This window comes from Octopus bimaculoides, chromosome 2 (assembly GCF_001194135.2).
Source record: "Octopus bimaculoides isolate UCB-OBI-ISO-001 chromosome 2, ASM119413v2, whole genome shotgun sequence".
Taxonomy (NCBI): Eukaryota; Metazoa; Mollusca; class Cephalopoda; order Octopoda; family Octopodidae; genus Octopus; species Octopus bimaculoides.
In genome coordinates this window covers 169,010,259-169,036,995 of record NC_068982.1, presented here as the reverse complement: position 1 = coordinate 169,036,995, position 26,737 = coordinate 169,010,259, and the positions used below count along the sequence as shown (strand labels likewise).

At 33.9% G+C, this 26,737-nt stretch overlaps 1 protein-coding gene across 1 annotated transcript in view; it reads left to right on the top strand.

Annotated features, from left to right (window-relative positions):
- Positions 1-26,737, top strand: part of LOC106876850 (putative pre-mRNA-splicing factor ATP-dependent RNA helicase PRP1) — a 49,881-nt gene that overhangs the window by 21,735 nt on the left and 1,409 nt on the right. The window contains exons 4-12 of the mRNA XM_014925572.2: positions 1,785-1,975; positions 2,406-2,607; positions 4,150-4,326; positions 6,386-6,640; positions 10,128-10,386; positions 13,172-13,363; positions 18,831-18,953; positions 19,388-19,578; positions 24,368-24,537. Coding sequence (XP_014781058.1) covers positions 1,785-1,975; positions 2,406-2,607; positions 4,150-4,326; positions 6,386-6,640; positions 10,128-10,386; positions 13,172-13,363; positions 18,831-18,953; positions 19,388-19,578; positions 24,368-24,537 — 1,760 coding nt within the window. The remainder of the gene's footprint in view (positions 1-1,784; positions 1,976-2,405; positions 2,608-4,149; positions 4,327-6,385; positions 6,641-10,127; positions 10,387-13,171; positions 13,364-18,830; positions 18,954-19,387; positions 19,579-24,367; positions 24,538-26,737) is intronic.

The following is a 26,737-nucleotide window of genomic DNA, read 5'->3' as shown; positions in this document are numbered from 1 at the left end:
TGTAGAAATGGTGGAATCAATAAAAAGATGGAGGGAGAAAATATGAGAAAAATAGAGGGGGAGTAAGACAGGATTCTAAGAAATGAGAACCTGATTGGGAGTTATACATGCAAGAACAAGATCTAAACAAGAAGTGGAATCGGGGAGAAGGAAGAATATAAAGATGTTGCAAAGTTTGGGAGTTTAGTTATTCTCCCCCCTCCCACCAAATGTAATTGAAGTGTGTATCTCAGGATAGATATAAAATGTTTCTGATTTTGGCACAAAGCCAGTAATTTTGAGGGTAGGGATTTAGTTGATACCATTGACTCCAGGAAAGCTTAATTTCACTATGAGAACAGAAACAATGCTAAAATGTATGCCAGCATGTGCGTATATATAATGTGTGTGTGTGTGTGTATATATTTATATATATAGTTTGTCGATATTAACTTCAGAACCACAGGTAAGGGCTTTGATGTTAAACGCTTTAATGCAAAGTCGACATTTGTAAAATCTGCTGTAAAATTTGTTTGTTAAGAGCAGGACTTGCTAGTCATATAAGATCTCATTACAGTATTTATTAATTGAAGAGATGGCCTTCTTCTGTAAAGAAGTGGCAATCATATATTGTTTGTGTGTGTGTGTATGGGCTAGTCAGCAGTTAAAGTGTAACTAAAGATTCTTTCATGGCAAGCACAATTTATAAAGATAATAAGGTAATTGTTACAATTGTAATAAAAATATTTAATATGTTTTCATTTAAATATGGTATATATATTCTTGTATGTCTATTACCAGTTACTAGATAGCTTCCATGCTGGGACATGCCAACTTCACTAATAATTTTGAAGTAGCATAAACAAACATATGCACATTTATGTGGATTTGTGTGTCCATTCTATTTCTGTTTACCACATTTCACTCAAAGCATGAATCAAATTGTGGCTTTGTATTTGTAGAAGACACTTGCCCAGAGTGCTATGAATTGTTATCAAACCCAGAACCACATGGTTATGAAGAAAACTTTTTAACCATACGGCTATGTCTGTGTCCATATTACTAATAGGTGTTTTTTTAGAATCCATAGTTTAGTGATGCAGCTACTAAATTCACTAGAACTGTAGGTTCAAGTCTTGCCCTATGAACATTCCTCTGATATGAAAATAAGGATGGAATACAATTTAAGATTTCTTAAAGCTTTACTAATGTGGTTGTATTGTATAGTGATAGATTAATAATAAACCTAGTTATATTATTACTAGTTAAGATTGTTTACTTCTTGATGTAAAGTGAAAATAATAGATAAAAACTCTCTTGGTAACAAGTGTGTAGCAAAGAATATAACTTTCAGAGTTATTGTTTCCTAAAGCTGTACATTACTATCAATGTAAACTTTTACACCATCTAAGGAATCAAATGTTTGAAGTAAAATACAAAGGTAAAAGAAATTATGTATTTGGCATTAGGAAGAGCATCTTGTAGAGAAATTATGTCAAATCAGACTGGAGCCTGGTGCATCTCTCCAGCTTTCCAGCTCTGGTCAAACTGTCCAACCCATGCCAGTATGGACAACAGATGATAATGATGATGATTTCAACCATCTGACAGTTTTCAAAATAGCTTTGGAATTTCCATGTATATAAATACCTTCAGGTTTGTTGGAAAGAAATGGAATATGTTTCCTTCTTTTGCATTTAAATTATCGAATTGTTGTAGGTTTAATGATTTGATGTTTAGTATTTTCTTTCTATTTTGAATAATTTAATGTTGTACTTCTTTTTTTTTGACTTTTTAAAAATCAGATTCCTCAATGGTGCCTTGAATGGGTGCGAGCCCGTTATCCCAAGAAAGGTGTTGCTTGCACTCAGCCCAGGCGAGTGGCCGCAATGTCAGTTGCCCAGCGTGTGTCTGAAGAAATGGATGTATGTCTTGGACAGGAAGTTGGCTACAGCATTCGATTTGAAGATTGCACATCTCCAAAGACAGTTTTAAAGTAAGTGTATATACAACATAAGTGAATGAATTGGGAATAAAAAAAAATGAGCCTCTTTTAATTATTTAAAAGCTGCCTTTACTGTCATTACTTGAAAAGTGTTAGCAGCTTTCTGTTCTCTATTTACAACCAGTCGGCTACTGATAATGGTGTTGGTGACAGGATATGACCTGTCAGTTTTTTTTACCCACATTTGGATACCCTCTCAACTCTGCCATCTGTATTTGATGTACGTTTTGAGTGGTTGAGATTATTTCTATGATTGTACAATTTCTATAATTGTACAGATGAAACAAAGATGTGCGATAATCCATATTTATAAAAGCACCCAACCTCTAACTAGCGTGTTACTCGAAATTAAATTGTGACTCTTTTGTTTTCATGTTTGCTTATCTAGTTTGTGAAGCAACACAATTTCTTATAACTTCAGATATATGACAGATGGTATGTTACTCCGTGAGGCTATGTCTGACCCACTTCTTGAAGCCTACGGAGTCATTATGCTTGATGAAGCTCATGAACGTACTCTTGCTACTGATATATTGATGGGATTGCTGAAAGAAGTCAGCCGGCAGAGAGAAGACCTAAAGATTATTGTTATGAGTGCTACACTGGATGCTGGTAAATTTCAGGTAAGTCCTAAATCACTCAATGCTACTTAATCCTTATTTGTAGTTTATTATATTTTGTTAGGATATACAGCTAATTTTCAGTCGTAAAAAAAAACAAAACAAAAAATGTTTTCTTAAATTGCCTTCTAAATTTTCATCAAACCCATGTCAGCATAGGAAAAAAGCAAACGATGATGAGACACATGCTCATCCTTGAGTTGCTCTTGAAATACTCATCAGCTATGTATTAATCATGTAGCAGTGAATTGTTTTTCTTCCACTGCACCTATTTAGAGTCAATGCACAAACTAATGGTGGGAATGCTTTGACTTACTAAGAATTGAAGTAAAGCAAAAACTGAATATATTGGATATTGTTAGGATTTCAAATAGTTATATCAGCATATTACTAGCACTCAGGTTTTCAACTATCTTCATTTACTCAGTTGCCCATGATGAGTTTTGTATAGAAGTGGAATATAATTAGAATTTATTTTTATTAAACCTCACAAGTCTAAAATAACATATTCATTATTATATCATCACTAAATTCTAGCATGTTGTAGTTAGCTTTTTACTGTATTTTACTTTTGCATTGAGAGTTTCATGTTTTATTGATTATGGCTTTAATATAGTACTCTCACATAAAACAATTTATGAGTTTAAGGGAAGATTTCAATGCTGTCTTGTAATTAGCATTTTGTTGAGAAGCTTTCTCTTGGATTGCCTTAACTCTTCAAAGTTCTGTACCACTACCAACTGCAGCTGATATCAAGTTCTGAACTACATGTAACTTCAGTTCAAATACTTTTTGTTTTAGTATGTGAAACAAAGTTTAGACATATTCTAGAAAGAACATCCTGTCAAAAAGACTTATTGTTTACACAATGTGTATTTTTGTGTGGATTACTTAGAATTTTTTTTCTTGTTTTGATTTTCATGCATCATGGTGCTTTATGCCTCAAGTGATGAATTGTTAGTCATCAACTATTTCCTGAAAATGTTTTTGTCAGGATGAGTGATGAAATCACAAGATATGCATCTAAACAGAGCAACACTCTCATATCAATGGAAAAGATGTTTTTTCTAATGGGAGTTGTACAGTTTTCAAGTTACAGAGACTATCTGAACACATTTTGCTCTGATACAGGAAATCGATGCTAGGAATCAATATGTTGTAAAGATATATGAAAACACCAATGTATAATCGACTTATCTGTATTGAACCTACCTGTACTAGAGGTAAAAACCAATAACATTAAGTAAAACCTATGTTCTCAGTGTATACCAACAGCCATTACATTGTATCACCATAGGTTTCATTCAAGTTCATGCAATATTTGTGTTTTTAGGATTTTTTTGTGTGGACTAACTGCATCTTTTAAATATATTTAGATTCTAACATGTTTGGGAGACTTATTCCTGGGAAGCATTACAGAGATTTAAGAGTTAATTCTAAGTGTATAAGTGCTGTACCATTTTGTGGCAGTGTGTTGTCACTAAATAACTTGGATGATTTCCTTTATAAAGTATTAATGTCATGATTAATTCATTTTTTTTCTAGAATTATTTTGACCATGCTCCATTGATGAATGTACCTGGACGAACCCATCCTGTCGAAATATTTTATACCCCTGAACCAGAGAGAGACTACCTGGAAGCTGCTATCCGGACTGTTATTCAAATACATATTTGTGAACATTGTGACGGAGATGTTCTTCTCTTTTTAACTGGTCAAGAGGTTAGTATAATTTAATAATTGGTTTGTTAATGTTGTAAATATAAGGTACTTAGGTATAAAATCTTCTAGGAAGGTAACGGTGATGGAGTAGGGGGTGTAAGCATACTCCTTGAGGAGAAATGGGTGGATAAGGTCATAGAGGTAGTCAGGGTATGCGATAGAGTGCTTAAGCTCAGGCTAGTCCTGCAGAATAGTATGGCTTTTGTTGACTTGGAGAAAGCCATTCACAGGGTCCCCCGATCCCTTATGTGGTGGGCAATGCAGAAACTGGGGATTGATGAGTGGTTAATAAGAGCTGTACAGGCTTTGTACAGGGATGCCATTAGTAAGGTAAGGGTTGGCAAAGTGTATAGCGGAGAATTCCTGGTAGAAGTAGGGGTTCGCTAAGGATCAGCCCTCAGCCCCATCTTATTCATCATAGTCCTCCAGGCAATAACAGAGGAATTCAAGACTAGCTGCCTCTGGGAGCTCTTCTATGCTGATGACCTTGCTCTCATAGTGGAATCACTGCCAGAACTAGAGAAGAAATTTCAGGTGTGGAAGCAAGGTTTAGAATCGAAGGGCCTGAGTCAATGTTGCGAAAACCAAAGTCCTAGTAAGTAGGAAGGCGAACACATCACAAACCCCTTCAAGTAGATGACCCTGCTTGATCTGTAGAAAAGGTGTAGGTAGAAACTCCACAAGATGTACCCAGTGTAAGCTGTGGATGCATAAGAGGTGCAGCAACATCAAAAGAAGATTAAACGGTAAGATAGCTTTTGTGTGCGGCAGATGCACAGGAGCAGTAAACACCACAGATGCTCAGAAAACTGATTCCATCACATGCCAGGTGGAGAAACTAGAACTAGTCGAAAACTTCCGCTACCTATGTGACCAAGTTTGTAGTGGGGGTTGGATGCTCAGAGAGCATTACCATTAGAATAAGAATAGCCTGGGTAAAGTTCAGAAAGCTCCTACCTCTACTGGTAACAAAGGGCCTCTCGCTCAGAATGAAAGGTAGATTGTAGGATGCATGTGTGCGAACTGCCATGCTTCACAGCAGTGAAACATGGGCTATGACTGCCAAAGACGTAGGCTCGAAAGAAATGAAGCTAGTATGATCCGCTGGGTGTGTAATGTCAGTGTTCATACGGCAGAGTGTAAGCGCCCTGGGAGAAATGTTGGACATAAGAACCATCAGATATGGTGTGCATCCATGCACAACATGACCATACTAGCCCATTTAAAAAGTACCTTTGAATCATCGGGCGACATTCTGTGCTTGAGAAGATCTATTGAGTCAAGTAAATCAAATCAAATCAGAATCCAATGGAAATTGTAGTTGTGGCCATTACCAGTGCTGGTGGCATGTGATAAGCACAATTCATTCATGTGTGGGTCCCTGCCAGAGCCGCCTGACTGCCTCTCCGTGCCGGTGGCATGTGAAAAACACCATCTGAACGTGACCGATGCCAGTGCAGCCTGACTGGTTCCCGTGCTGGTGGCACATAAAAGGCACCCACTATAGTGGTTGGCATTAGGAAGGGCATCCAGCTGATGGAAACCAGTAAGAAAATATGTCTGTTTTTTTAATACAGCTCTCCATAAATCAGTTTATTATTTTGTGGCTGTTCAGGAGTCATGGAATGGCATACAGCCGTTCCCTCCTTATTGAACCATTTTGAAAAAAAAAAAAAATAAATGAAAAATAGAGAGAGAGAGAGAGAGAGAGAGAGAGAGAGAGAGAGAGAGAAAGAGAGAGAGAGAGAGAGAGAGAAGAAAAAATGTGGAATTTTCTCAACATTTTTTCTTTCACCATCAGTTATCATTAACTTGAATTGTTAGAAAAAAGTATCAACCATTTAATTAGTTTTTCAGTTAAGTTTGAGTAACAAGGCAATGCCAGTAGATATAAGCTTGGTCAAGGTTTTACTGGTTCTTTTCTTCCCAATTGATTGATGTATTTTGTCATGTAACTTGTCAACTTTTCAAAAAATATCTTTTAAATGCTTAAAATCTCTTGTATGATAGTATACATTTTTCTGTATTTTCTAAATTCTGAATTTGCTTCAATTTCTAGGAAATTGATGAAGCGTGCAAACGTATCCAGCGAGAAATCGATAACTTTGGTCCTGAAATTGGAGATATGAAATGCATTCCACTTTATTCAACACTACCTCCTAATCTACAGCAAAGGATCTTTGAACCACCCCCTGCAAAAAAGGCCAATGGAGCTATAGGTAGAAAAGTTGTAGTCTCTACTAATATTGCTGAGACATCACTTACTATTGATGGTGTTGTTTTTGTCATAGATCCAGGATTTGCTAAACAGAAGGTCAGTGTCTTCATAAAATGTTTGCTTATCTAAAATGCCAATTTGTATAGCAGTTAAAATGTCTTAATGAATTTAGTATCTAGGGATGTCCTTGCGAGTTGATTTGGTCATGGAAATTGAAAGCAGCATATTTGTGTGTGTATGTCTTCCCTTGTCTTGACATTATGTACTAGGTATGAAAAACATCACTTTCTTAAAGCAGTGTCCTTTGTTTCCAATTTTCTTAGAAATTATGTCCAGCACTGGGGCAATATATCTTACTTGGAAACAGGTGAGGGTTGGCATCTGACCATAGAAAATTTGCCTCAAGAAATTTTGACTTGTGCAAGCACGGAAAAGTGGATGCTAAAACCATGATGATGACTGAAATTTTTTAGTTTCATGTTTCTCTATTACTTTTTGGTTTGCTAGAAGGAAGGAGTCAAGATCTTGGAGAAAGATGCATATTTTTAGTTTCTATGTCCCTGTCCTTTTGTGTTATTTTCATTGCCTTATTTTCAAGCATTTGCTAAATGTTTCAGTTTGAGTTTATTGAGACATTGATCTAATGTGACTTTTTGGCTATACTAATTGCTATGCTGTTTTTCTTTAATGTTAATTTGTGGTTTATGCTGGATACAAATGTTAACCAGGTTTCGAATTTTCTATGGTGAATTTTTTTTTTTGTATTTCCTTCGTTTGATGTTGAATTTTATTTTAGTTTTCTGTGGTTTTGATCTGTTGTATTTGAAGTTGCCTGTGTTTTTTTTCTAGCATATATTTAAGTTTTTGTTTTATTTTACCTTGTCGGAGATATTTTCTTTTTGCCGTCTATAATTACTTTGTTGGACTTATATAAAGTAGTGTCTCTCTTGCTGATTGTGTTGTTAAATTCTGAAAACTTTAACTCTACTTTGTGATGCAATATATTTTGTTCTGCTTCTCTAGAGTGTGTAAAAATATTTTTGCTTTCTTCGGTGATGTGTGTTGTAATGACATTTTGTAGTTGGTCCAAGCAAAATGAAAAATTGGGGAATTCTTTGCCATGTAGTTGTGATAGTTAGATGCGTAGGGCAGAAGATGACGCCTGTCTTTGGTTTGGTGAGGTTTGTGTTTGTTTGTATTTGTGTGAATTTTTTAGGTTGTTGATGTGAGTTTATGCTGTTATGTTATACGATTTAAAAACCAGATGGTGAGTGTATTTTAATATTGTTTAAAAGTGCATTATTGTAGTCTAGTTACTGTAGTGTACTTTAGTGGGTCAGTTGTGAAAGTGTGTCTTGTTAATCTGAAATCATTTTTAAGGACATAGAGGCTATCATTCATATACCTGGGATTAACATGTCTAGCACTCATTTCGCATTATATAATGGATATTTTATCAGTGTTATAAATTTGGATTTCCAGACAGTATTTAGGACCTTTAGAAATCTTCCTATTTTAAGAACAGGAAATTCTTTTGGAGATTTGGTTGCTACAATAAATATGTGGTTCGATTATGCAGATGCTTGTTTTGTTAGCTCACACAGTTATTTCCATTTTGGTAATGTTGAGAGCAGATTTGATGTTTGCAATGTATAGAGCAAACTATTTGTATTGATTTCACATTACTGAATAGTATTCTTCATTTAGAATTGATTTATTGGGTTACACTCGGTCCATAAAGAGACGAGCCTTATTGAACTGTATTATTCAGTGATTATTCCTCTGCTGGTACTTTATAATGTAAACATTTGCAGTTTTTTGACAGGACTAAGTGTTATATATATATATATATATATATATATATATTCTATTTTGCAACATTTATTATTAAACACAACTGACTGTTAATGCATTTAAAATGATTTTCTGTATTATCAATTTGTTTTGATGAGAAGGAACTAAATAAGAGTTTGAATGCAAACGCTAGGTAAAGAAAATGTCTTATGATTACTGATGTACTGATAGAATTGCAAATGTAAATGTACTGGCTGCATTAAAATAGCTAGAAATATGAGCAGTGATGAAGTGGATGCTATTAAGTACTTCATGTTTGTCTTTCTGGAAGTAGTTGACAAGCTTTATTGTCCTGTTGATATAATTAGAATGGCAGTGAGGATAGTAATAGTAGTACCATGGTTTGGGTGAGAATTAGAGGTGAATCAAAAGTTTATGATCTGCTTTTATAAAAAAAAAAAAGCCTTAAGAGTAGACTTTTTAAAACATAAGCTGAAAAGACACTAAAAGCTATAACATCTATTTTCCATCCCCTCCTGAAATCAATAGAATAAATCATTTGTTGATGGTTATCTTATAAAAAGTGAAGTAGTTCACTCTAATTGTGATGGTGTGTGGGATAAGTAAACACTTACCTTTCTTTTAAAAAATTCATGATGTATGGAAATGAGATGGGCTGTAAATGCATAAGTTCTAAAGCAACTGGGGAAGGACAAGGTAGGTATTACTATGGAAATGAGGGCAAGTAATAGGGCATCAGCAGTATTGACTGTGTACATATGTGACTATACTGGTTTTTGCATGTGATCTGAATGGATAAAGCCAGCTGCTGTGAGCTTGGTAATTGAATAGGTATTTATGGTTATTTTTGAAATATTTTAAAAACAAATGAGGAGGAACAGTGCCCCATTACCTTTCCAGTCTGTTCGAAGCTGGTAATATCAGTGTGGGTTGATGTTCAATTTAAGCATCATCTGGTTAGTTATATGCAGAGAAAGCATGCATTGGGTTTGCAGTTGAGAGACATGAGATGTTGTGAAGATAAATTTGTAAGCATTCAGATAATGCAAAATTGTGATGCATAGAAGGTATTTGATCAGCAGATTTATCTAAAATGAAAATGTTAGGTTATGATTTTTATCCAAAGAAATTGTATGTTTTGGGTATACTTGTCTTCTAATATTTATAATTTCATTTACTTTACATAACTAATGTTATATGTTTATTTACAAATTAAATCACTAAAGCTAAGGGACACCAAGGTAAAAAGAAATGGATTTGTAAACTAATTCAGAATTGAAGGATTTTGAGATTGGTTGAATTATATTGTTGCCTAGTCTTAGGACAGAATTGTTTGAGCAGATATATGGTCAAAAGCATTCCAGCAAAGATCATCCTGTCATTTTCTCAGAACAGTGCACATAGGACTATATTAGAACAATAGGATATGGTATGAGTCTGATATGAGTGGTTTCAACCTATATGATTAATAATTTTTGGGATCTGATTATATATGCTACCGTTTCAAGTATGTGTTTCTCAAAACATAACCTGTTCTGATGCCATGGTTTTATTACTATTTTGTGTCTTAGTGTGTAAGTGACTGGGTAATAACTACATGGATGTGTCAAGTGTATTTGCTTATGTATAACTAGGTACTTATTAACTTTGGGTAAATACTGTAGTAATAGCATTTTTCTTTTAGATATCAAATATGCAGGGTTTTAAAATTTCATAATGTATTAGGGAAATCATTTTACCCTTTTTATTTGTTTTCTCCTAAAATTAGGTATACAACCCTCGAATCCGTGTTGAATCACTTTTAGTAACTGCTATTAGCAAGGCCAGTGCTCAACAGAGAGCAGGTCGTGCTGGCCGTACACGACCAGGAAAATGTTTCCGACTCTACACTGAAAAGGCTTACAAGAACGAGATGCAAGAGAACACTTACCCAGAAATTCTTCGTTCAAATCTGGGATCTGTTGTTTTACAGTTGAAAAAACTTGGTATTGATGACTTAGTGCATTTTGATTTCATGGATCCGCCAGGTAAGTGAAGATTGAATTTTACCTCATCCCCCATCCTATCAAAGGACAGTTTGGAATTTACATAATTTTGTATATTATTACTAAAATAGGTAGTTCAACCATGTTGTGAATAACCTCACTTGTTATAGATTTTCAATGGATCAATTACTGCTTCATTGGATTACTAATGTTGTGTATCACGAAGAAGTGTCTGTATGATTTGGCTGGAATAAATACCACATATTTTGGTTTGAGTGCCCTTTATCAGATTTTTTGCCAATGTTTATATCTTAGACTGTGGTCATGCTGGGGTACTGCCCTCAAGCATTACCCTCTCTATCTATTCCAGCTTGGAACTTTTTTTCATTGATGTATACTTTATTGCATGGCTTAATAATTTTGAAATAGAACCAGTTTTGTAGTAATTGGAACTGTTGTATCAGGAACCTGTATTTGTTGTGCAATTATGTATATACACACACACACACACACACACACACACACACACACACACACACACACACCAGACTTCCACACGGTTTGCGATTACTAAATTTTTTCACAAGGTATTTGTCAACCCAAGTCTATTATAAAAGACACTTGCCTAATGTGTTGCACAGTGGGATCAAACCCAGAACCATTTGGTTTGGTTGTGAAGTGGACTTCCATACTTGTTCCCATATCAATATTTCATATTTGTATGTTGCTGTGTTTATATATAGCATCAGCAAGCATTGGTGGTTGAGATAGTAGGGTACTGCTAACAAGTTTTCATATCCTGTAACCAACATTGTTACACTGTTATAATTAGCTGCAGCCCTAAAATTGAATGTGGTTTGTTAGGTTTTTAGTAACTTGTTCAACTTGTTCCATCTATATGGAAAGCCTGTTCAATACTTGATCAATGGCTACAGTCCAGTAATCATCTTTAGTCCACTTTCCTGTTGTTTTCAGGTTGTGTGTGATGGTGGGTATGCAGCAGCACTTCATGTTAAATGTACTGTCTTAAATATCATTGTTATTTTAACATGCTGATGTCTTAAGATTGTTAGTGATATGACTACAATTAATTTCACCAATCTAAAGACTAAAGCTTATTTCACTTTTTATTGTAGAGAAAAGCCATTTCAAATTAAAAAAAAACAAAAAAAAAACGAAACAAAAAAAACATGCCATCTGTTCCTGACAACTTGAGGAGCTGAGCTGTGTACAATTGTTGTGTTCAAATATACTATGTAACGGTTCCAATAGATTTTAATTGAAGTCTCACAAATGGTAGCCTAATTTCTTAACCATTTTGCCTCAACTGTGCCTTCTGTAATAATGTGAATGAATCCAGCATCAACTCTTAATTTATGCTTGATTATAAGTAATATTTATTTTATTTATTAGAAAATATTCTATAGACATCACTGTCACATCTTGGATTGCATTTAGACTGATCTATACCAGTGCATGTCTGTTTCACGGATATGTGTAATTAAAAAGAGTTGATGTGATATCAAGGTGGTGGATTAGCAAAGTGGCTAATGCATTGGGTAGAAGAGGCATCATCATCATCATCATTTAATCCATTATTGTTTAAACAGGCTATATCTGGCCCAAATATTCAACCTGTTTTATGTTCAAGTCTGTCAGATCCAACCTCACACCTATCCTGCAACTGCAATGTCATTCTAAAAATAAGCAATCATCATCATCATCATCATCGTTTAACGTCCGCTTTCCATGCTAGCATGGGTTGGACGATTTGACTGAGGACTGGTGAAACCGGATGGCAACACCAGGCTCCAATCTAATTTGGCAGAGTTTCTACAGCTGGATGCCCTTCCTAACGCCAACCACTCAGAGAGTGTAGTGGGTGCTTTTACGTGTCACCCGCACGAAAACGGCCACGCTCGAAATGGTGTCTTTTATGTGCCACCCGCACAAGCCAGTCCAGGGGCACTGGCAACGATCTCGCTCGAAAATCCTACGGGAGCCAGTCAGGCGGTACTGGCAACGGCCACGCTCAAAATGGTGCATCTCATGTGCCACCCGCACAAGAACCAATCACATCTTTCAAAATTTCAAAGCTACAAGATTATACAGGATGGATTTTTAAAATTATGAATAAATAAGCATTACTTTTGACTAATCTGAATGCTAAAAGGCAAATATCTATTTTCTATACTGGATTTTTCAAAAGGAACTAGCAAATCTGAGGACTGCACCAAGCTCCACTGTCTGCTTTGGCATGGTTTCTATGGATGGATGCCCTTCCTAATGCTTTACAGTATTTGGTCCAACCTTCAGTTTCTGTGAATTTAAGTCCTGCTGAGGTCAGCTTTTTCCTTTCATTGTTTTGGAGCTGATAAATACCAGCTGAGAGTGGTAGATTGATGGAACTGTTAGAACATTGAACAAGGGGCTTTTTGATATTTGTTTCATCTCTTGGTATTTTGAAAGCAACACCTCTGATGACACTGGTGTGAAGCTATATCTACTCTAAGGTAGTGGCATGGAGAAAGGAGACCTGCATACATGGGTAACTGTTAGTCTTCCTTAAATGAACTGCTTAGGTCTGGGTCAGTCTATCAGTAGTGGCCCTAAGATACGATATTGTTTTGCCTTTGTGTTGTAATTATTTTTCAGATTCTGTAATCTGTCTCTTGTTATTTAGCAAAGTTGAGTTTCATCACAATTGCATCTGTCTTTTTGGTCTGACACAATACATGTTTCTAACCTTTACAACCTAAAATCTCTTTCTCTCTCTCTTTTTTCTTTTCTTTTCTTTCCCTCCCTCTTCTAAAAATCTTATCTTCAGCTCCTGAAACCCTAATGCGTGCCCTAGAGTTGCTGAATTACTTGGCTGCACTGGATGACGATGGAGAATTAACTGAACTTGGTTCCATGATGGCTGAATTTCCACTTGATCCACAGCTGGCTAAAATGGTGATTGCAAGCTGTGATTGCAATTGTTCCAATGAAATCCTTTCCATCACTGCAATGTTGTCAGGTAGTACTTGTTCCACTATCAGTTTGCTATGGCCCTTTATTTTCTCTCTTTCACTCTCTCTCTCTCTCTCTCTCTCTCAAGCTCTCATTACTCTAATTAGCTCATACTTTCCACACTTATTAAAACTGGTTATGATGACTGACTGCTAGAGTAGAACTATATCGATTTAACAATTAGGTGCACATTATACTCGAGTCTATCTAGGACCATACTAAGCACTTTGACCTGCATTGGTTGGGTAGTGTGCAATGTTGGGGTTGTGGTTAACACATGTAGCAATCATTTTATTTGGTTTGTTCATAGTCAAAGGCTTTGTTAATGGCTGTTAGGAGAGACAAGCAAGTTAGACATGATTAGTGTGCCATAATTTCGGTTCTCTCAGTTAGATCCTCCACATAATTTGGACATAGTATATTGTTTTTTTTTTAATATACATGTATTTTGTGATTGACTGGATCAGACAAGTTTTTTTTTCCTTTTTTTTTTTGTAATTGGGGGATGGTTTAAAATACTGCTCAAGTGCTCAGGTTTGAAAATAGTTGGCTATGTAATTACAAAATGAATATTGATTGGAGCAGGCTGCATCCATGTATAGTACTTAATATGTATTTTCGATAGTCTTATTTTAATATTTTTACTTTGCTTTATAGTTATTTTGTGAATGCGATGTGTATATCTGCAGCCTTGTTATAATGTGGAGAAAACTTTTTTCTGTAGCTATTGTATTATTAAAGATAATTTATCTCATGGATTTTAAGTTATTAAGTTGCAGATTGCTTATTACAAAATATTGGACATATTTTAGTTTCTTTAGTGTATTGCTGATCCAGTGTATATTTCAAAAAATTTTTTAGTTGATTTTTTACTTAGCATATTTTGCTGTTTTCTTTCTTTCAAAGCAAGCACTAATGTTCAAAAACTTTTCCGATGATATTGCTTCAACTCCACTAAAATTTTATCCGTTACTTAGTTGTGATCTAATTTTATTTTGGCTGAACTTCCTTAAACCCATGCACAGTCTTTCACTCGTACATCTCCAAAACGACAGTTGTTTTGCTATTTTACTTGTTTGTGTTCATTATTTTTCTTTTTATTTAAATTACTCTCATTTGACTGGTGACTGTTTCTGTTTCTCAGTAGTATGTTGTACCATTTTATAGGACCCTCATAGTACAAGATAGGAGACCATGAAACACCAATGTTTTATACACACTATACAGTTCTATCTATTTATTTCAATACAGTTATATGAGATTGAAAAGAAGAATTCATTTTCGACATCTGTTTTACTCCAGTAAAATTCATGTGAAATCATTAAGTATATGAAAACATTTCAGTTTTGCCCCTAAACTTAAAAAATGATTTTACCAATGATTGAATTTTAAAATATTTTGTTTTAGATTTACTTTTGTCTCTTTATTGAAAGGGTTATATTTCTGTTTGACTCGTTACTCTGATTGGTTTTTGCTATTGTGTTGTTGTTGTTATTATTATTATTATTATGGCAACAAGCTGGCTGAATCATTAGCATGCTGGACAAAATGCCACTAAGCATTTTGTCTGACTTTACATTCCGAGTTGAAATCCCAACAAGGTCAACATTGCCTTTCATCCTTTTGAGGTTGATAAAATAAGTACCAGTTGACTACTGGGGTTGATGTAATCGACTTGCCCTCCTCCAAAACAGTTATTATTATTGATAATAATAATAATGGGAATTACAAAGGGATTAGCTTCTTATTTGACCAGTTATTGTAGTTTTTTTTCTTTACCCTTTAAAATGGAAATGAAAAGGACCTGGTTTTCTTTTTTTTTAATTTTCTTTTTTTTTTCATACTTTTTTTTTCTTGTTCTGCCTGTATACTTCCAGTGTCACCATACAGCAGATGATGAGAAATACAACACATGCACACACACACATACACGCACATGTACACACAATTCTTTCTATTTTCCTCCTGTTAACTTTCCAACTCATCATACCTTTGTTTCTCTTCTCTTTACCCAGTTTCTCCTCATATCACCTTGCATTCACACGCACACTTATACAGAAAATGCATATTCAAATACATGTAGGTATTGTGAGCTTTTTAGCATAAATTTACACACATGAATACAAAGCAAATTACACAGTACAAGTACACACACACACACACACACTCACCTAGTTGTAAATTTACATGCAAAATTTGCTTCTGTGTGTGCGTGTGCGCATGCATACACACGCACAATTATATGAAATGATTTCCATTTTTTTCTTTTCCAGTGTCTGTTTAGTAGCACAGCTGTAATGTTTCTAAATATATTGAACTGGTTGAGTTTCTATCATTGCCTCATTAGCTGCAGGCTCTCTTATTTTCTATAGGTAACATCTCCATTCAGATACAATACTATCACTTAAAGGAGAAGTTATAGCTATGTTTATTTTTTTTCTTCTTTATTTGTAGATATTTAAGCTTTTTTTTCCTTTTGTAAATGTAAAATATACTTATATAACACTATCTTTGGCCTCAATATTGCTTGTTAAAAGTAAACTGGGCTATATATAATCTGATATCTTATTATTTGTTTTGATTAACGAGAGTTAAATTTTTTTTTCTATTTAAAGAGTAAGAACTGTTGGTGTGTTTACTTTGGTGATGTAGTCTTGTTTTCAGATTGAAGTTATGGTTGAGCTTCAATTATGTTACTACTTACACATTTGAGAGATAGCATGGTTTGTTCTTAGCGACCCCTCCTCCCCCAACAAAAAACAAAATAAAACGATATTTAAAATGGAAAATACAATTAATATGTGTTAGTATGGCAATTGCTTGAGAACAAAATGGGGATTTCCAGTCTACCATGTTTGCAGCTGGTTTTGAATCCTAATTTTGAAGATAGTTCACTTCACTTACCTGATGTCTTTGAGTAAAATATGAATGTTGCACTTTCCGTATTTCCTTGTGTATGGATCTGAAACTTTGCACTTGAGTAAGAAACCAAATAACGAAAATTTTGTAGGTAATTTATTCTGAGATGGTCTTACTAGCTAGTTTGATGTTTCAATTTTGTATTCAACTCTCTTCAGGAGTTGGATAAAATTGCAATTAAAAAATATATATTATATATTTATAATCAGAATGGCTTTTTGTCATTATTGGCAGTTTAGATGATATGAGTTTTTGGTTTGAAATTTCATATTATTAAAAGTTTTTGCAAATCAAAATCTGAGAGTGATGGTAATTGAAAATGAAACAGTGAAAATTCCAATTTCAAGTGAATAACCACTTAAATTTCAATTCTGATACAGATTTCACTTTATCACTTAAACATTTCTTTATTCAATTTAACCTTCCTTTTTCCCCAACCTAATTTTTGTCTATGAGCATTGTTTTATCATCTTGACTTTAAGCTTTGAGATGGAGATGGGTGAGGAAACTAAATTCTTATCCCCTTTTTGACAAACATTTATCAAACAGTTCTCAAACAGAAGTTTTTACCTGAGTAAACATATTTACCATCATTATTTACACTTCATATATCTCTCTCCTATTTTATTTTTTCAAAGAAAATTCTACTTTATTTAGTTATTAATTATTCAAAATTTTGTTGTCTTTTCTCCATTTTGGTACCACATCAAATGTGGCCAGCAGCAGCAGCAGTCATTAGTATTACTACTAGTTTTTATTTATGTATCTTCCACATTAGAACTTTTTCAACAATTTTTTTTAATGTTTTAACCATGATTTAAAACTACTCAATCATATTATTTAGTTGTCTTTATTAACTACTGCAATTTCAAAAATATAGGTAGCAGATATAACCAAAGTACGTCATATATACTACTGTTCAATGTTGTAGAGTGCTGTAACTTTTCATCTCTAGGCTTAATTTACCAGTTGTATACCAGGACCAGTTCAGATGCTGACCTCCCTCGATTTCAAAATTTGTGGACTGTGCCAATGTTAGAAATCATTATTGTGAGAGTTGGTAGAAAGAGTACTAAATACATTACATTTAGTTTTGTCTCTCCATGTTCTGTATTCAGCCACTTTTGAGGTTAATAAAATACTTGTTATACTGAAGTTGGCTCAATTAACTATATCCCTCCTCAGAAAATTTGACCGTGTCAAGTCAAAAAGAAATAGAATACTTATATGAAGTGAAAATTTGCTATTTGAAAACATTATTTGAATTGATGTAAGCATTTGTTTAACTAAGGATAACAAACTAGTACTTTTTCTATTATAATTGCAAAATGAAAAAATACTTTCTTTACATTAATTCATTTACCTTACAGTGAAATTGAAGCATTCTTTGATAGGTAGCTTGTAATGAAAGTTGTTGAATGTCTCTAAGTTTTACTTCTAAACTCTGAGCTGATAAGGGTGGGGAAAATAACGTGTTTGAACTACAGTTAGTTAATATCGAGTTTTGTTAATAAATATATATTGAGAAACCTATAGCTGTGCTACTACATCTTTTGTGGAGTTTCTTTGGCTGTGCACCCTCTCATTGTCATAACTTTCTTTTTTCCTAAAACTTCTTAAAACCAGTTAATATGACCATTGGAAAAATGATGTCGTCTAGGTGAATTAATGTAACTAAGAAAGAAGTAGCTTTAGTGAATTTTTTCCCGTTTTTGAAATTAAATTTTTCATGTATGTGTGTATATATAATTCAGGTTTTATCAATTCATTGTTGCTGTATTCACTTCTGCTGTCACAGTGCCAGGCTTCAAGAACATCATTTAACACCCAACCATACTGGAGAAAACTGGTCCTTTTGAAATTCTGACATTGATCAGGGTTAGATCAAGTTGTATGCGTAGTCTAGGGTTAATTAAACTCATAGACATATTTAGACTGGTTTGAAGCCATCACTTCTGATGAAGACTTAATATATATATTAATTGATCTGATTATTGCTTTGCATATTTTTTTTTTTTTAACAGTAAGCTCCAGATTAAGGCAGTGGCAACAATAATAAAAATATTACTAGTTTTAGAGTATTTAAACATAATTGTTTGATGGTTTCACTTATATCCGAGTTCCTAAATTTATAATTAATATTAAGCTGCTTAATGTCAGTTATTAGGTAATAGAGAAACAGTAAAAGGTAAGCTATTCTGCAAAAGTTTCAAAAGAAACAAGGATGAAAGATGAATGGCAGCAGCAATTGTAGCTAATGATTTTAAAATGTATTTTTTTGATGCAACTGTCCACTAATAATTTCCTATTGTAGTGAGGATTTCTCAAATTCTGTAAGCAGTCACAACCTTAATAGCTCTTTGCTTCCTGATTAATTTGTCTGTTTCTGTGTTATTGTTGCTACTCCACATTCTAACTGATATTATTGTTGTCCTAACTGAGTGGGTGCACTGCCTAATTCTGTGGCTTCCTTTTAGTCGCCCATCATGTTGTCTGAGCACTAATGACGATGGGGATGGGCCATGCTTGGCCCCCACCCAACCCTCCCTGTTTAGTCCCGCAGTGTTTTGTGCGTCCAATGGAGATGAAGAAAGCTGCAGACGAAGCGAAGATGAGATTTGCACACATCGATGGCGACCATTTGACGCTGCTCAACGTCTACCATGCTTTCAAACAAAGTAAGTTATTCACTTTTGTATTTATTAACTCTCCCTGTTTTTAGTAATGAAATCTTAATTTCTTATTTCTTTATTTAGATTAACTAGGATGGTTTATTAAAACCATAGTAATTTTGAGTCTAAAGTAATTACTTTAATTAGCTTTAGTTTACTATAGTTTAAATTTTGATTCAATTGCATGGGTATGTTTTTATGAAAATTCATAATTTCATATTGTCATTTAAGTTTTTAGGATTTTTTAATTAGTGAATAAGGTCAAATGTATTGAAATAGTGTATTTTAAGGGAATTTTATCAGCTTCCAATTTTCTAATCTAACCACTTGCTAATTATCTTTGAATGACCTAACTTTTCAGAACAATAAAAAAGGAAATTTTCCATTATCATCATTATTACTATATTAGTATTGATATTGGTAAATTGCTTTTACTTTAGATCATGAAGACCCACAATGGAGTTATGACAATTTTGTGAATTTCCGATCTATGAAAAGCGCTGATAATGTCCGACAGCAGCTGGCCCGGATTATGGATCGATTTAATTTGCGTCGTTCAAGTACAGAGTTTGCAAGTCGGGACTACTACATCAACATTAGGAAGGCTTTGGTAGCTGGTTTCTTTATGCAGGTTAGTAAAGTGTTCATAGTTCTAAACTTTGTTGACTGCCTGCTTTTTCGTTTGTCTGCAGAGATATATCAAATAGAATGGTCTTGTGATTGTGAAACCTGACTGCTTTGCTTCAGTTGGAAGGGATACTGCAGTGAAACTATATGGTGCAAATATGGTAACTTTCTAAGTAGTTTTTGAAAACATCACAAATACATTTGGGTGGAATTTTTTTTTTGTTTTTTTTTGTTTTTTTTGTTTTTTTTTTTTGTTGAAGAAATTGGTTAGGTAGAAAGTTGAGCTATGTAAGAGTACAGAAAAACCTAGAGAGATAATGAGCCCTAAGTGGGAAGCTTCTCCATGTTTGCTCACTTACTCGTAATGAATGAATTAAATATATTATGAATAATCTTTAAAATGACTGATATTTATTAAACGTTATTCTTTACAATGTAAAGATATGTAAAAATTTCAATTGTTAAGAACTATGGTGGTCAATAATAGTGTTGCATAACTCCTAATCTTTCTTGGGTGTCTTTCTAACAAAAAAAAAAACCCTAAGTAAATAGAAGCAAGTAGTATTTAATGACTTTTAAGACAATGATGTATGGTATGAATTCACAACCCATCATTTGAATTAAGTTTTAATTAACTGAACATTTGACTCTTTAACTTTGATATGAGACCATAGATCTGCACCTAGCAAGTTTTGCTTCAGTTTGTGTTGACTAAGCACAGCATGGAGACACTGGATTGTCCTTTTGGGATGTGGTGTTCGGTCTTTCTATGCTAGGGAAAGGCAAGTGTTGATACAGCTTGACACAAGTGGTATTTCAAAAGCTGCCAGAGTAATGTTGGAGACAATATCGGACTGTCTTAGGGACCCCTACTCTTGATTTGTAGTCAAATTGGGATCAGGAAAGATATAAGGCAAAGTTGATCTTTGATGGGATTTGAACACATAACCTAAAGAACAGTACTGTAAGATATTTTGTCCAATGTTATACTTCTGCCATCTACCACCCATCAACCAATTGGCTATGTATCACCTAAATGTACTTAGTTTAATGCGATACCTTTAATTATTTAGTACATCCTAAGATGGCAAACAAATTTTTGTTTTGTTAAATTCCTCAAGTGATTGTTTTTTTTCTCTTAATACTATTCCATTTTATTGATTTAGTTGAGTGGGTGATTCTTAAACTTCAGCAATCTTTTATCCCTTCACTCTGCACCTCATCTCCTGTCCCCCTTCCCATTAGCATTTCCCCCCAATAAAGGTTATTGTAATATTGTAAGAAATTGAAAGTGAGGCAAAGGGATAACTATAAACTTACTGATCCCTTTAGAATAGTTTCACTCATTGAGCAATCCCGGTGTCTCATGATTGAGGTGACAACAGTTGTGTTTAACTTAAGCTAGTTTAATCTTAGATATTTCAAACAATAAACTCAAGTCAGAGTGATTATTGTCTTGAATTGCTTAATGTATCATTAGTTAAGACAATTTTTGAATTTAATTTTCATACTGAGGAATAGAAATGGTAATTAGTATTCTACATTCACAGTTCAAATCTTTTTGGGATCGATAAAATAAGTACCAAGATATTAACTAGGGTTGATTTGTCTTGTGTTAATGATGTAAGATATTTTTCTTTCTAGTTTAGGAAGGAATAGGTGCAAATGGTTGAGATTAGGGCGAACTCTATGCTTTGATTAGGGAACAGATGAAAATAGCAAAGATTTGGCTGTACTTTATGCTTTTAATGCATGGCGTATTTGTGTTCAAATCTATGCTAGCTTTGCATTTGATCCTGTTGGAATTGATTCAGATATGTTGTATCCCTTACAAATAAATTTTTGTGCTGAGTTATAAAAACCAACCAATCAAACAAAAAAACAATTTACTAAAAAGATTATGGTAATGTTTTTTGTCATGGGTCTAATTAGCATTTTATTTTTCCTTTTTGCACTGAAAAGCAGTATATTTTTGCCAGGGAACGTATTTCACACTTGTATATTAAATGCTGTTATAGCATCTTTTTTTTTTTTTTTTGTAAGACTACCTTGCTACCATCTGTAGTTATTTCCCTTCTTTCACTGAGCAGCATGGAAACCAAAGCCAGTATGCCTGCACTTGTATGTATGCGTGTATGCAAGCATGTGAGTGTGTATGTAAGTGTATAGTAAAATATGTGAAGTAATTGTACATAACTGTGCGTATGTGTGTGTGTGTATGTTCTGTAATGAAAGGGAGTAGTAGTTATGCGGGTGACGTCAACCATGCTTTCATCTTCTTCAAAATTGTTTTTTTCAGGTATTCCAGTCTCGGCATCAGGTTTGGCTCACCGTACCTGCAGAGCTGAATATTAAGACAGTGTTTTCCATTGTGTTCTCATATTTTGTGTTTTAAAATAGGGATCAATTAAGTTTAAGTTTGACAATGACTTATGATGTCTCTCTCTTTGTGCAGTTTTGGAAAATCTCTAGTTTTTTTGTTTTTCTAAATACAGTAGTTTGTGATGTTTTTTGTAGGGTAGTTGTCTGAAATTGTTGACTACAAATAAAGGATTGTCAGCTACATATCAAAGTTTTTAAATTCAAATGTCATATGATTAAATATTTAAGAATTCTTCGGGTGGGGGGTGGGGTGGATCAACTCGCATATTCAACCTCCTGACATTGTTGTCACTTTTTAATTTGAACAATAAACTGGTTAGTTTTCTTAAGTAGTTAGAACAGAGATTCAGTTTAATATCATCAATATGCTTACCTTACCTTACCTTGTATATCTTACTAGACCTTTTGTTACAAAATATTCAAAGACAAAAGACAGCAACATGGCACATTTGACACTAGTTGCTGCCAAAACTTCTGGGACATCAGATGGATTTTATTGCTGGTCATTAATGTATATGTAAGGAAAAAACCCAGCTAATTTCAAGTATTCTTTTCAATACACATGTTATGGCTGTCTTTCAAAACTTCAGTCTTACAATGGTAAGAAAAGTGAAGTATCTGGGTATATTAATGGTATCACTCTTATTAGGAGCATCAGCACAGTAAACATTTTCTGATAGAATAATAATGAATATTATTGCTCTCAATAGCAGATGTCTCGATAAAATGAGAGTTAAACTGTTTTATATATTTTATTAAATTTTCCAAAAAGATAAAAAAGAAAATAACTGGTAAATTGCCAGATTATTTTATCAAATATTTTTTGTTTGGTCCCTCACTTAACAATCTAACATTCTGTTTACTTAAAAAGTAGTTGAAGATAGCATTTAAAAAATAAAATCTGTTTTTCTCAAGATGAAAACAAAAAAGGTTCTATGTAGAGTATTTAATTTGGAAAGAAAAAATAAAACTGCTTAGTTGAAGTCAATACTTCTTTTAGTAAGTCAAAATGAACCAAAGATAAACTATTGAAAAAACAGTCCATTCTGCTTCTTTTACTCACAAGCCCTGCAGATACTCACATATACATAATGTGTCTTAATAGAGTTAAGTGAGAACATGACTAAAACAGTATGATTTAATATGTTACTGTGTTCTGCATTTTATTTCTACTCTTTTTATGAACCTGTTTATTGCAGTCACTGTTCATGATATGTTAAAATAATTTTTCATTTGTGTGTATGTTTACATAGAAAATTTGCTTTGTTGTGTAAACTATAGCTTAAATCACATCTTTGTGCAGTGTGTTATCCTAATTTTGGGAAGCACTCCTCACATAATTAATGGTAGAAAGCATAGCTAGGTGGTTTGTCCTATATGTTGAGCAAATGAAGCAACTACTGTGATCTTTATTTTATTATGCAGCCGTGATTGTTATTATTATTATTATTATTATTATTATTATGATATGAATGTGTGGTCAAATGTTCTTGGCAAATGGATTGTGTAGGTCATAAAATCGTTTGCAAAATCTGTGACAACTTAGCTCCTAATTCTGGTAGCAAAGGATGTTGTAGTTGCTGAGTCTGGAAATAAGGTTTTCAGAAGATGTCATGTTGTAGATAGTTCATTTAATCTTTCAACCATCTCAAGTTAATAAAAGTACGTTATAAGAGTAATATTTTAAGGCATGCCCATGAGAAACTGACTTAAACCTGTTTGTATTGGCTTTATGTTAGTTAAACTCTGCTTTTGGTTTAGGTCATTGAAGTCTTTTCATGTAGTATATTCTGGATATATTGCTATCCCATCCTAATTTAAGACCATTCATAAGAGATTTGAATCTAGCACTGCATGCTATTGAAGCAAACCATTTGAGAATTGTCTTGACAATTAGATACAGTACAATACTGTTGACAATATACAAACCATAAAATCATATCTGGCTGCAGCTCTTCAAGGAATTATATTCTTTAAAATGCATTTGTGTGGAGTTGTGAATGTTAGAGCCTTTCTTTAATGTGATGTTGCCTGTTATTGTGTGGTCTGCCACTACTATTATAATTTCCATATCTGATTGTTTTTTACTGTCTGTTTCCTGTACTGATCTCTTGGCTCTGCTTCTGATTTGCTCTCTGAATAGGCTGTAAATTTATATAGTTTCTTGTACATGCAATAGTAAGGTGACTATCTGCAGTTTGACTTCAGTATAGATTAAGCAATTATCAGCTTCTGTACTTTGGTTCTAGGCTCGGAGTTCTACTATAAGTTTAAATCATTGTGCCTTATTTGGAATAGTGATAGTGTGTTTGAAATAGCTGCTCTTGCATGTGTGTGTGTGTTTCAGTATATCTCCCTCCATGTCTTTTTATTATTCTATTGAATAAAGCCTTTATTTTGTCTGCCAACAGGTTGCTCATCTTGAGCGCACTGGTCATTATCTAACTGTGAAAGACAACCAGATTGTTCAGCTCCACCCTTCTACATGTCTCGACCACAAGCCTGAATGGGTCCTGTACAATGAATTTGTACTCACAACCAAGAATTACATTCGAACTGTTACAGACATCAAGCCAGAATGGTAAGCATATCTCCTATAGCGCTTTCTCTATATCCTAATCATGTGAGAAACTAGAGATTTTAATGAAATGCAATTCAGTATAGAAATATAACAACTTGGCATGAATTTATATAAAAGTTGCTAATCGTTAGTATACATTATGAATATGGGTTTTACTTGTTCTTACGTCATTTTCACCTGTTAAGACAGGTGAAATTCAGTTAATTTGATTGCATGTGGGTGTTTTCATATATAATTACAAGTGATTGATTACTTGGTAGTGGTTTTGTGCTACAGAGTTGAATTGTGCTTCAGTTAGTCTGGGAAAAGAACACTGAGATATACTTTCTTGGTCTTCCATGTGTAGATTTTGCAAGGCCCCTGAAAATTAGTGCTATTTTCTCTGTTACTAGTAATTACACTCCCTTCATGAACCCACCAGTATGAAGAAGCTCTACATTTAAAATATTTCAGTAAATTTGGAAAAAAATTTTACCATTCCCTAATGAAAGCATTGATGCAATGCCAACTCTAATTCCTGCTCATAATCAGTAACACTTAGCACCAATTAGATTGCTTGTGTTTACACATGACTCTGAAATATCACTGATTATTTAATCCAAGTCCAAATTCTCTTTCCCTAATTAAATCATTAGTAAATAGATATCATCAAATTCAAACTCACAACTTGAAGTATTAACTTTAGGCTTTAAAATGCAAAAAATAGTGCACAGTATAAACAGGAAGTTTTTCTAAGTGTTATATCTAAACTTTGCTTCTTACACAGAAGTATTCTTCATTGTATTTCTTTTTTTGACTCCGAAGAACATTATTTTGAACTGTGTTTTCATGCAGTATAAGATTTGATATTGCGAGTAAATGGATATCTTTGGAACAGGACTTAGAGAGAAATTCAAATAAGAAGTGTACTCAAGTTTCACAGGCAATAGAATAGTCTATATATAAGTATTTGAAGTGAGGTGGAGGTTTTGATTCTTTCAAAGCTACTATGAGTTTAGCTGGAATGAATGAGGCCTCTTTAGTTTCTCGAACAAGGTTCATGCCTTGTTTTTTAAAATGAAATTTTGTTCACAAAATCTGTCATTAAAAATTTTATTGTGATTTGCCTTAAAAGGTATGCCTTATAAAGTATGAATTGCCACCAAACTATTACACAGATATTACACTGAGTTTCAGTACATAATGCTTGATTTTTGCATTTATCAGTTAACTGCTGGAAATAAATGATGCCACTTGGTTATGGTACATTTAGCTAGAGATTTAGCTTTATATCATACAAGCAGATGTACCTGCTCCTCTGTGAGTATTGTATCAAGGTTGTATAAAACAGTTTAAGGTAGAGTGTAGAGACTTCTATATTGGCCCATGCATAAGTGTATGCATATAATAATGTTTTGGTTGCTATTTCTAACAGATCAAGCTGTCACATAAGGATCTTCTTTGTCTCAGACATAAGTTCATTAGTCAGTGTTCTTCGAGAAACCTTTGGTTGCTATTTCTATAGAATTTAACTTCTTTCTTTAGTTAATAGATATATACATACATAAGCTGCAAATGTGTGATTATATCAGTCTTCTTTGTTAGCTTATATACATACATAAGACAGGTGTGATATGAAGGAAATTTGGTTCTTCTTCCTATCAGGTCTAAGTAAAATGGAGGTGTTGGGCTCATGATCTGCATGCAAAAGACAGTATAGTGTAGTTAGAAGAAGGTTTGGTTACTAATTCTCTTCAGTTTAACCACTGTATAGAGGCCTGTTTGTGCATTTGTAAGAGAGTGGGGTGTAATTTGAGGAAGATAGGTCTACTGTTTCTGTTAGATTAAGCTAGCTGCCTTACAGAGGTGTCCTTGTTTCATACGTTAGATGTTTGGGTATGATTTGTGGGTTTTTATTGCTATTCTATGCCGTTAAGACGTTTATGTGACATTGTTGGTTTGGTGGAAGGGAGATAATTGGAAGAAATGTTCAGGATTTTCAACACGATATGGAACATTATAAAGAAAAGAATTCACAGTTTATATAATTAAATGTTATACAAAATTCCAATGTCAGATGACAAATAATAATAAAGTTTTGTGGGTATTAGATTTCTGTTTTTGTGTAGAATGTAGACAGGCAAAGACAGTTCACACACACACACACACACACACACACACACACACACACACACACACACACACACATGCATGCATATCC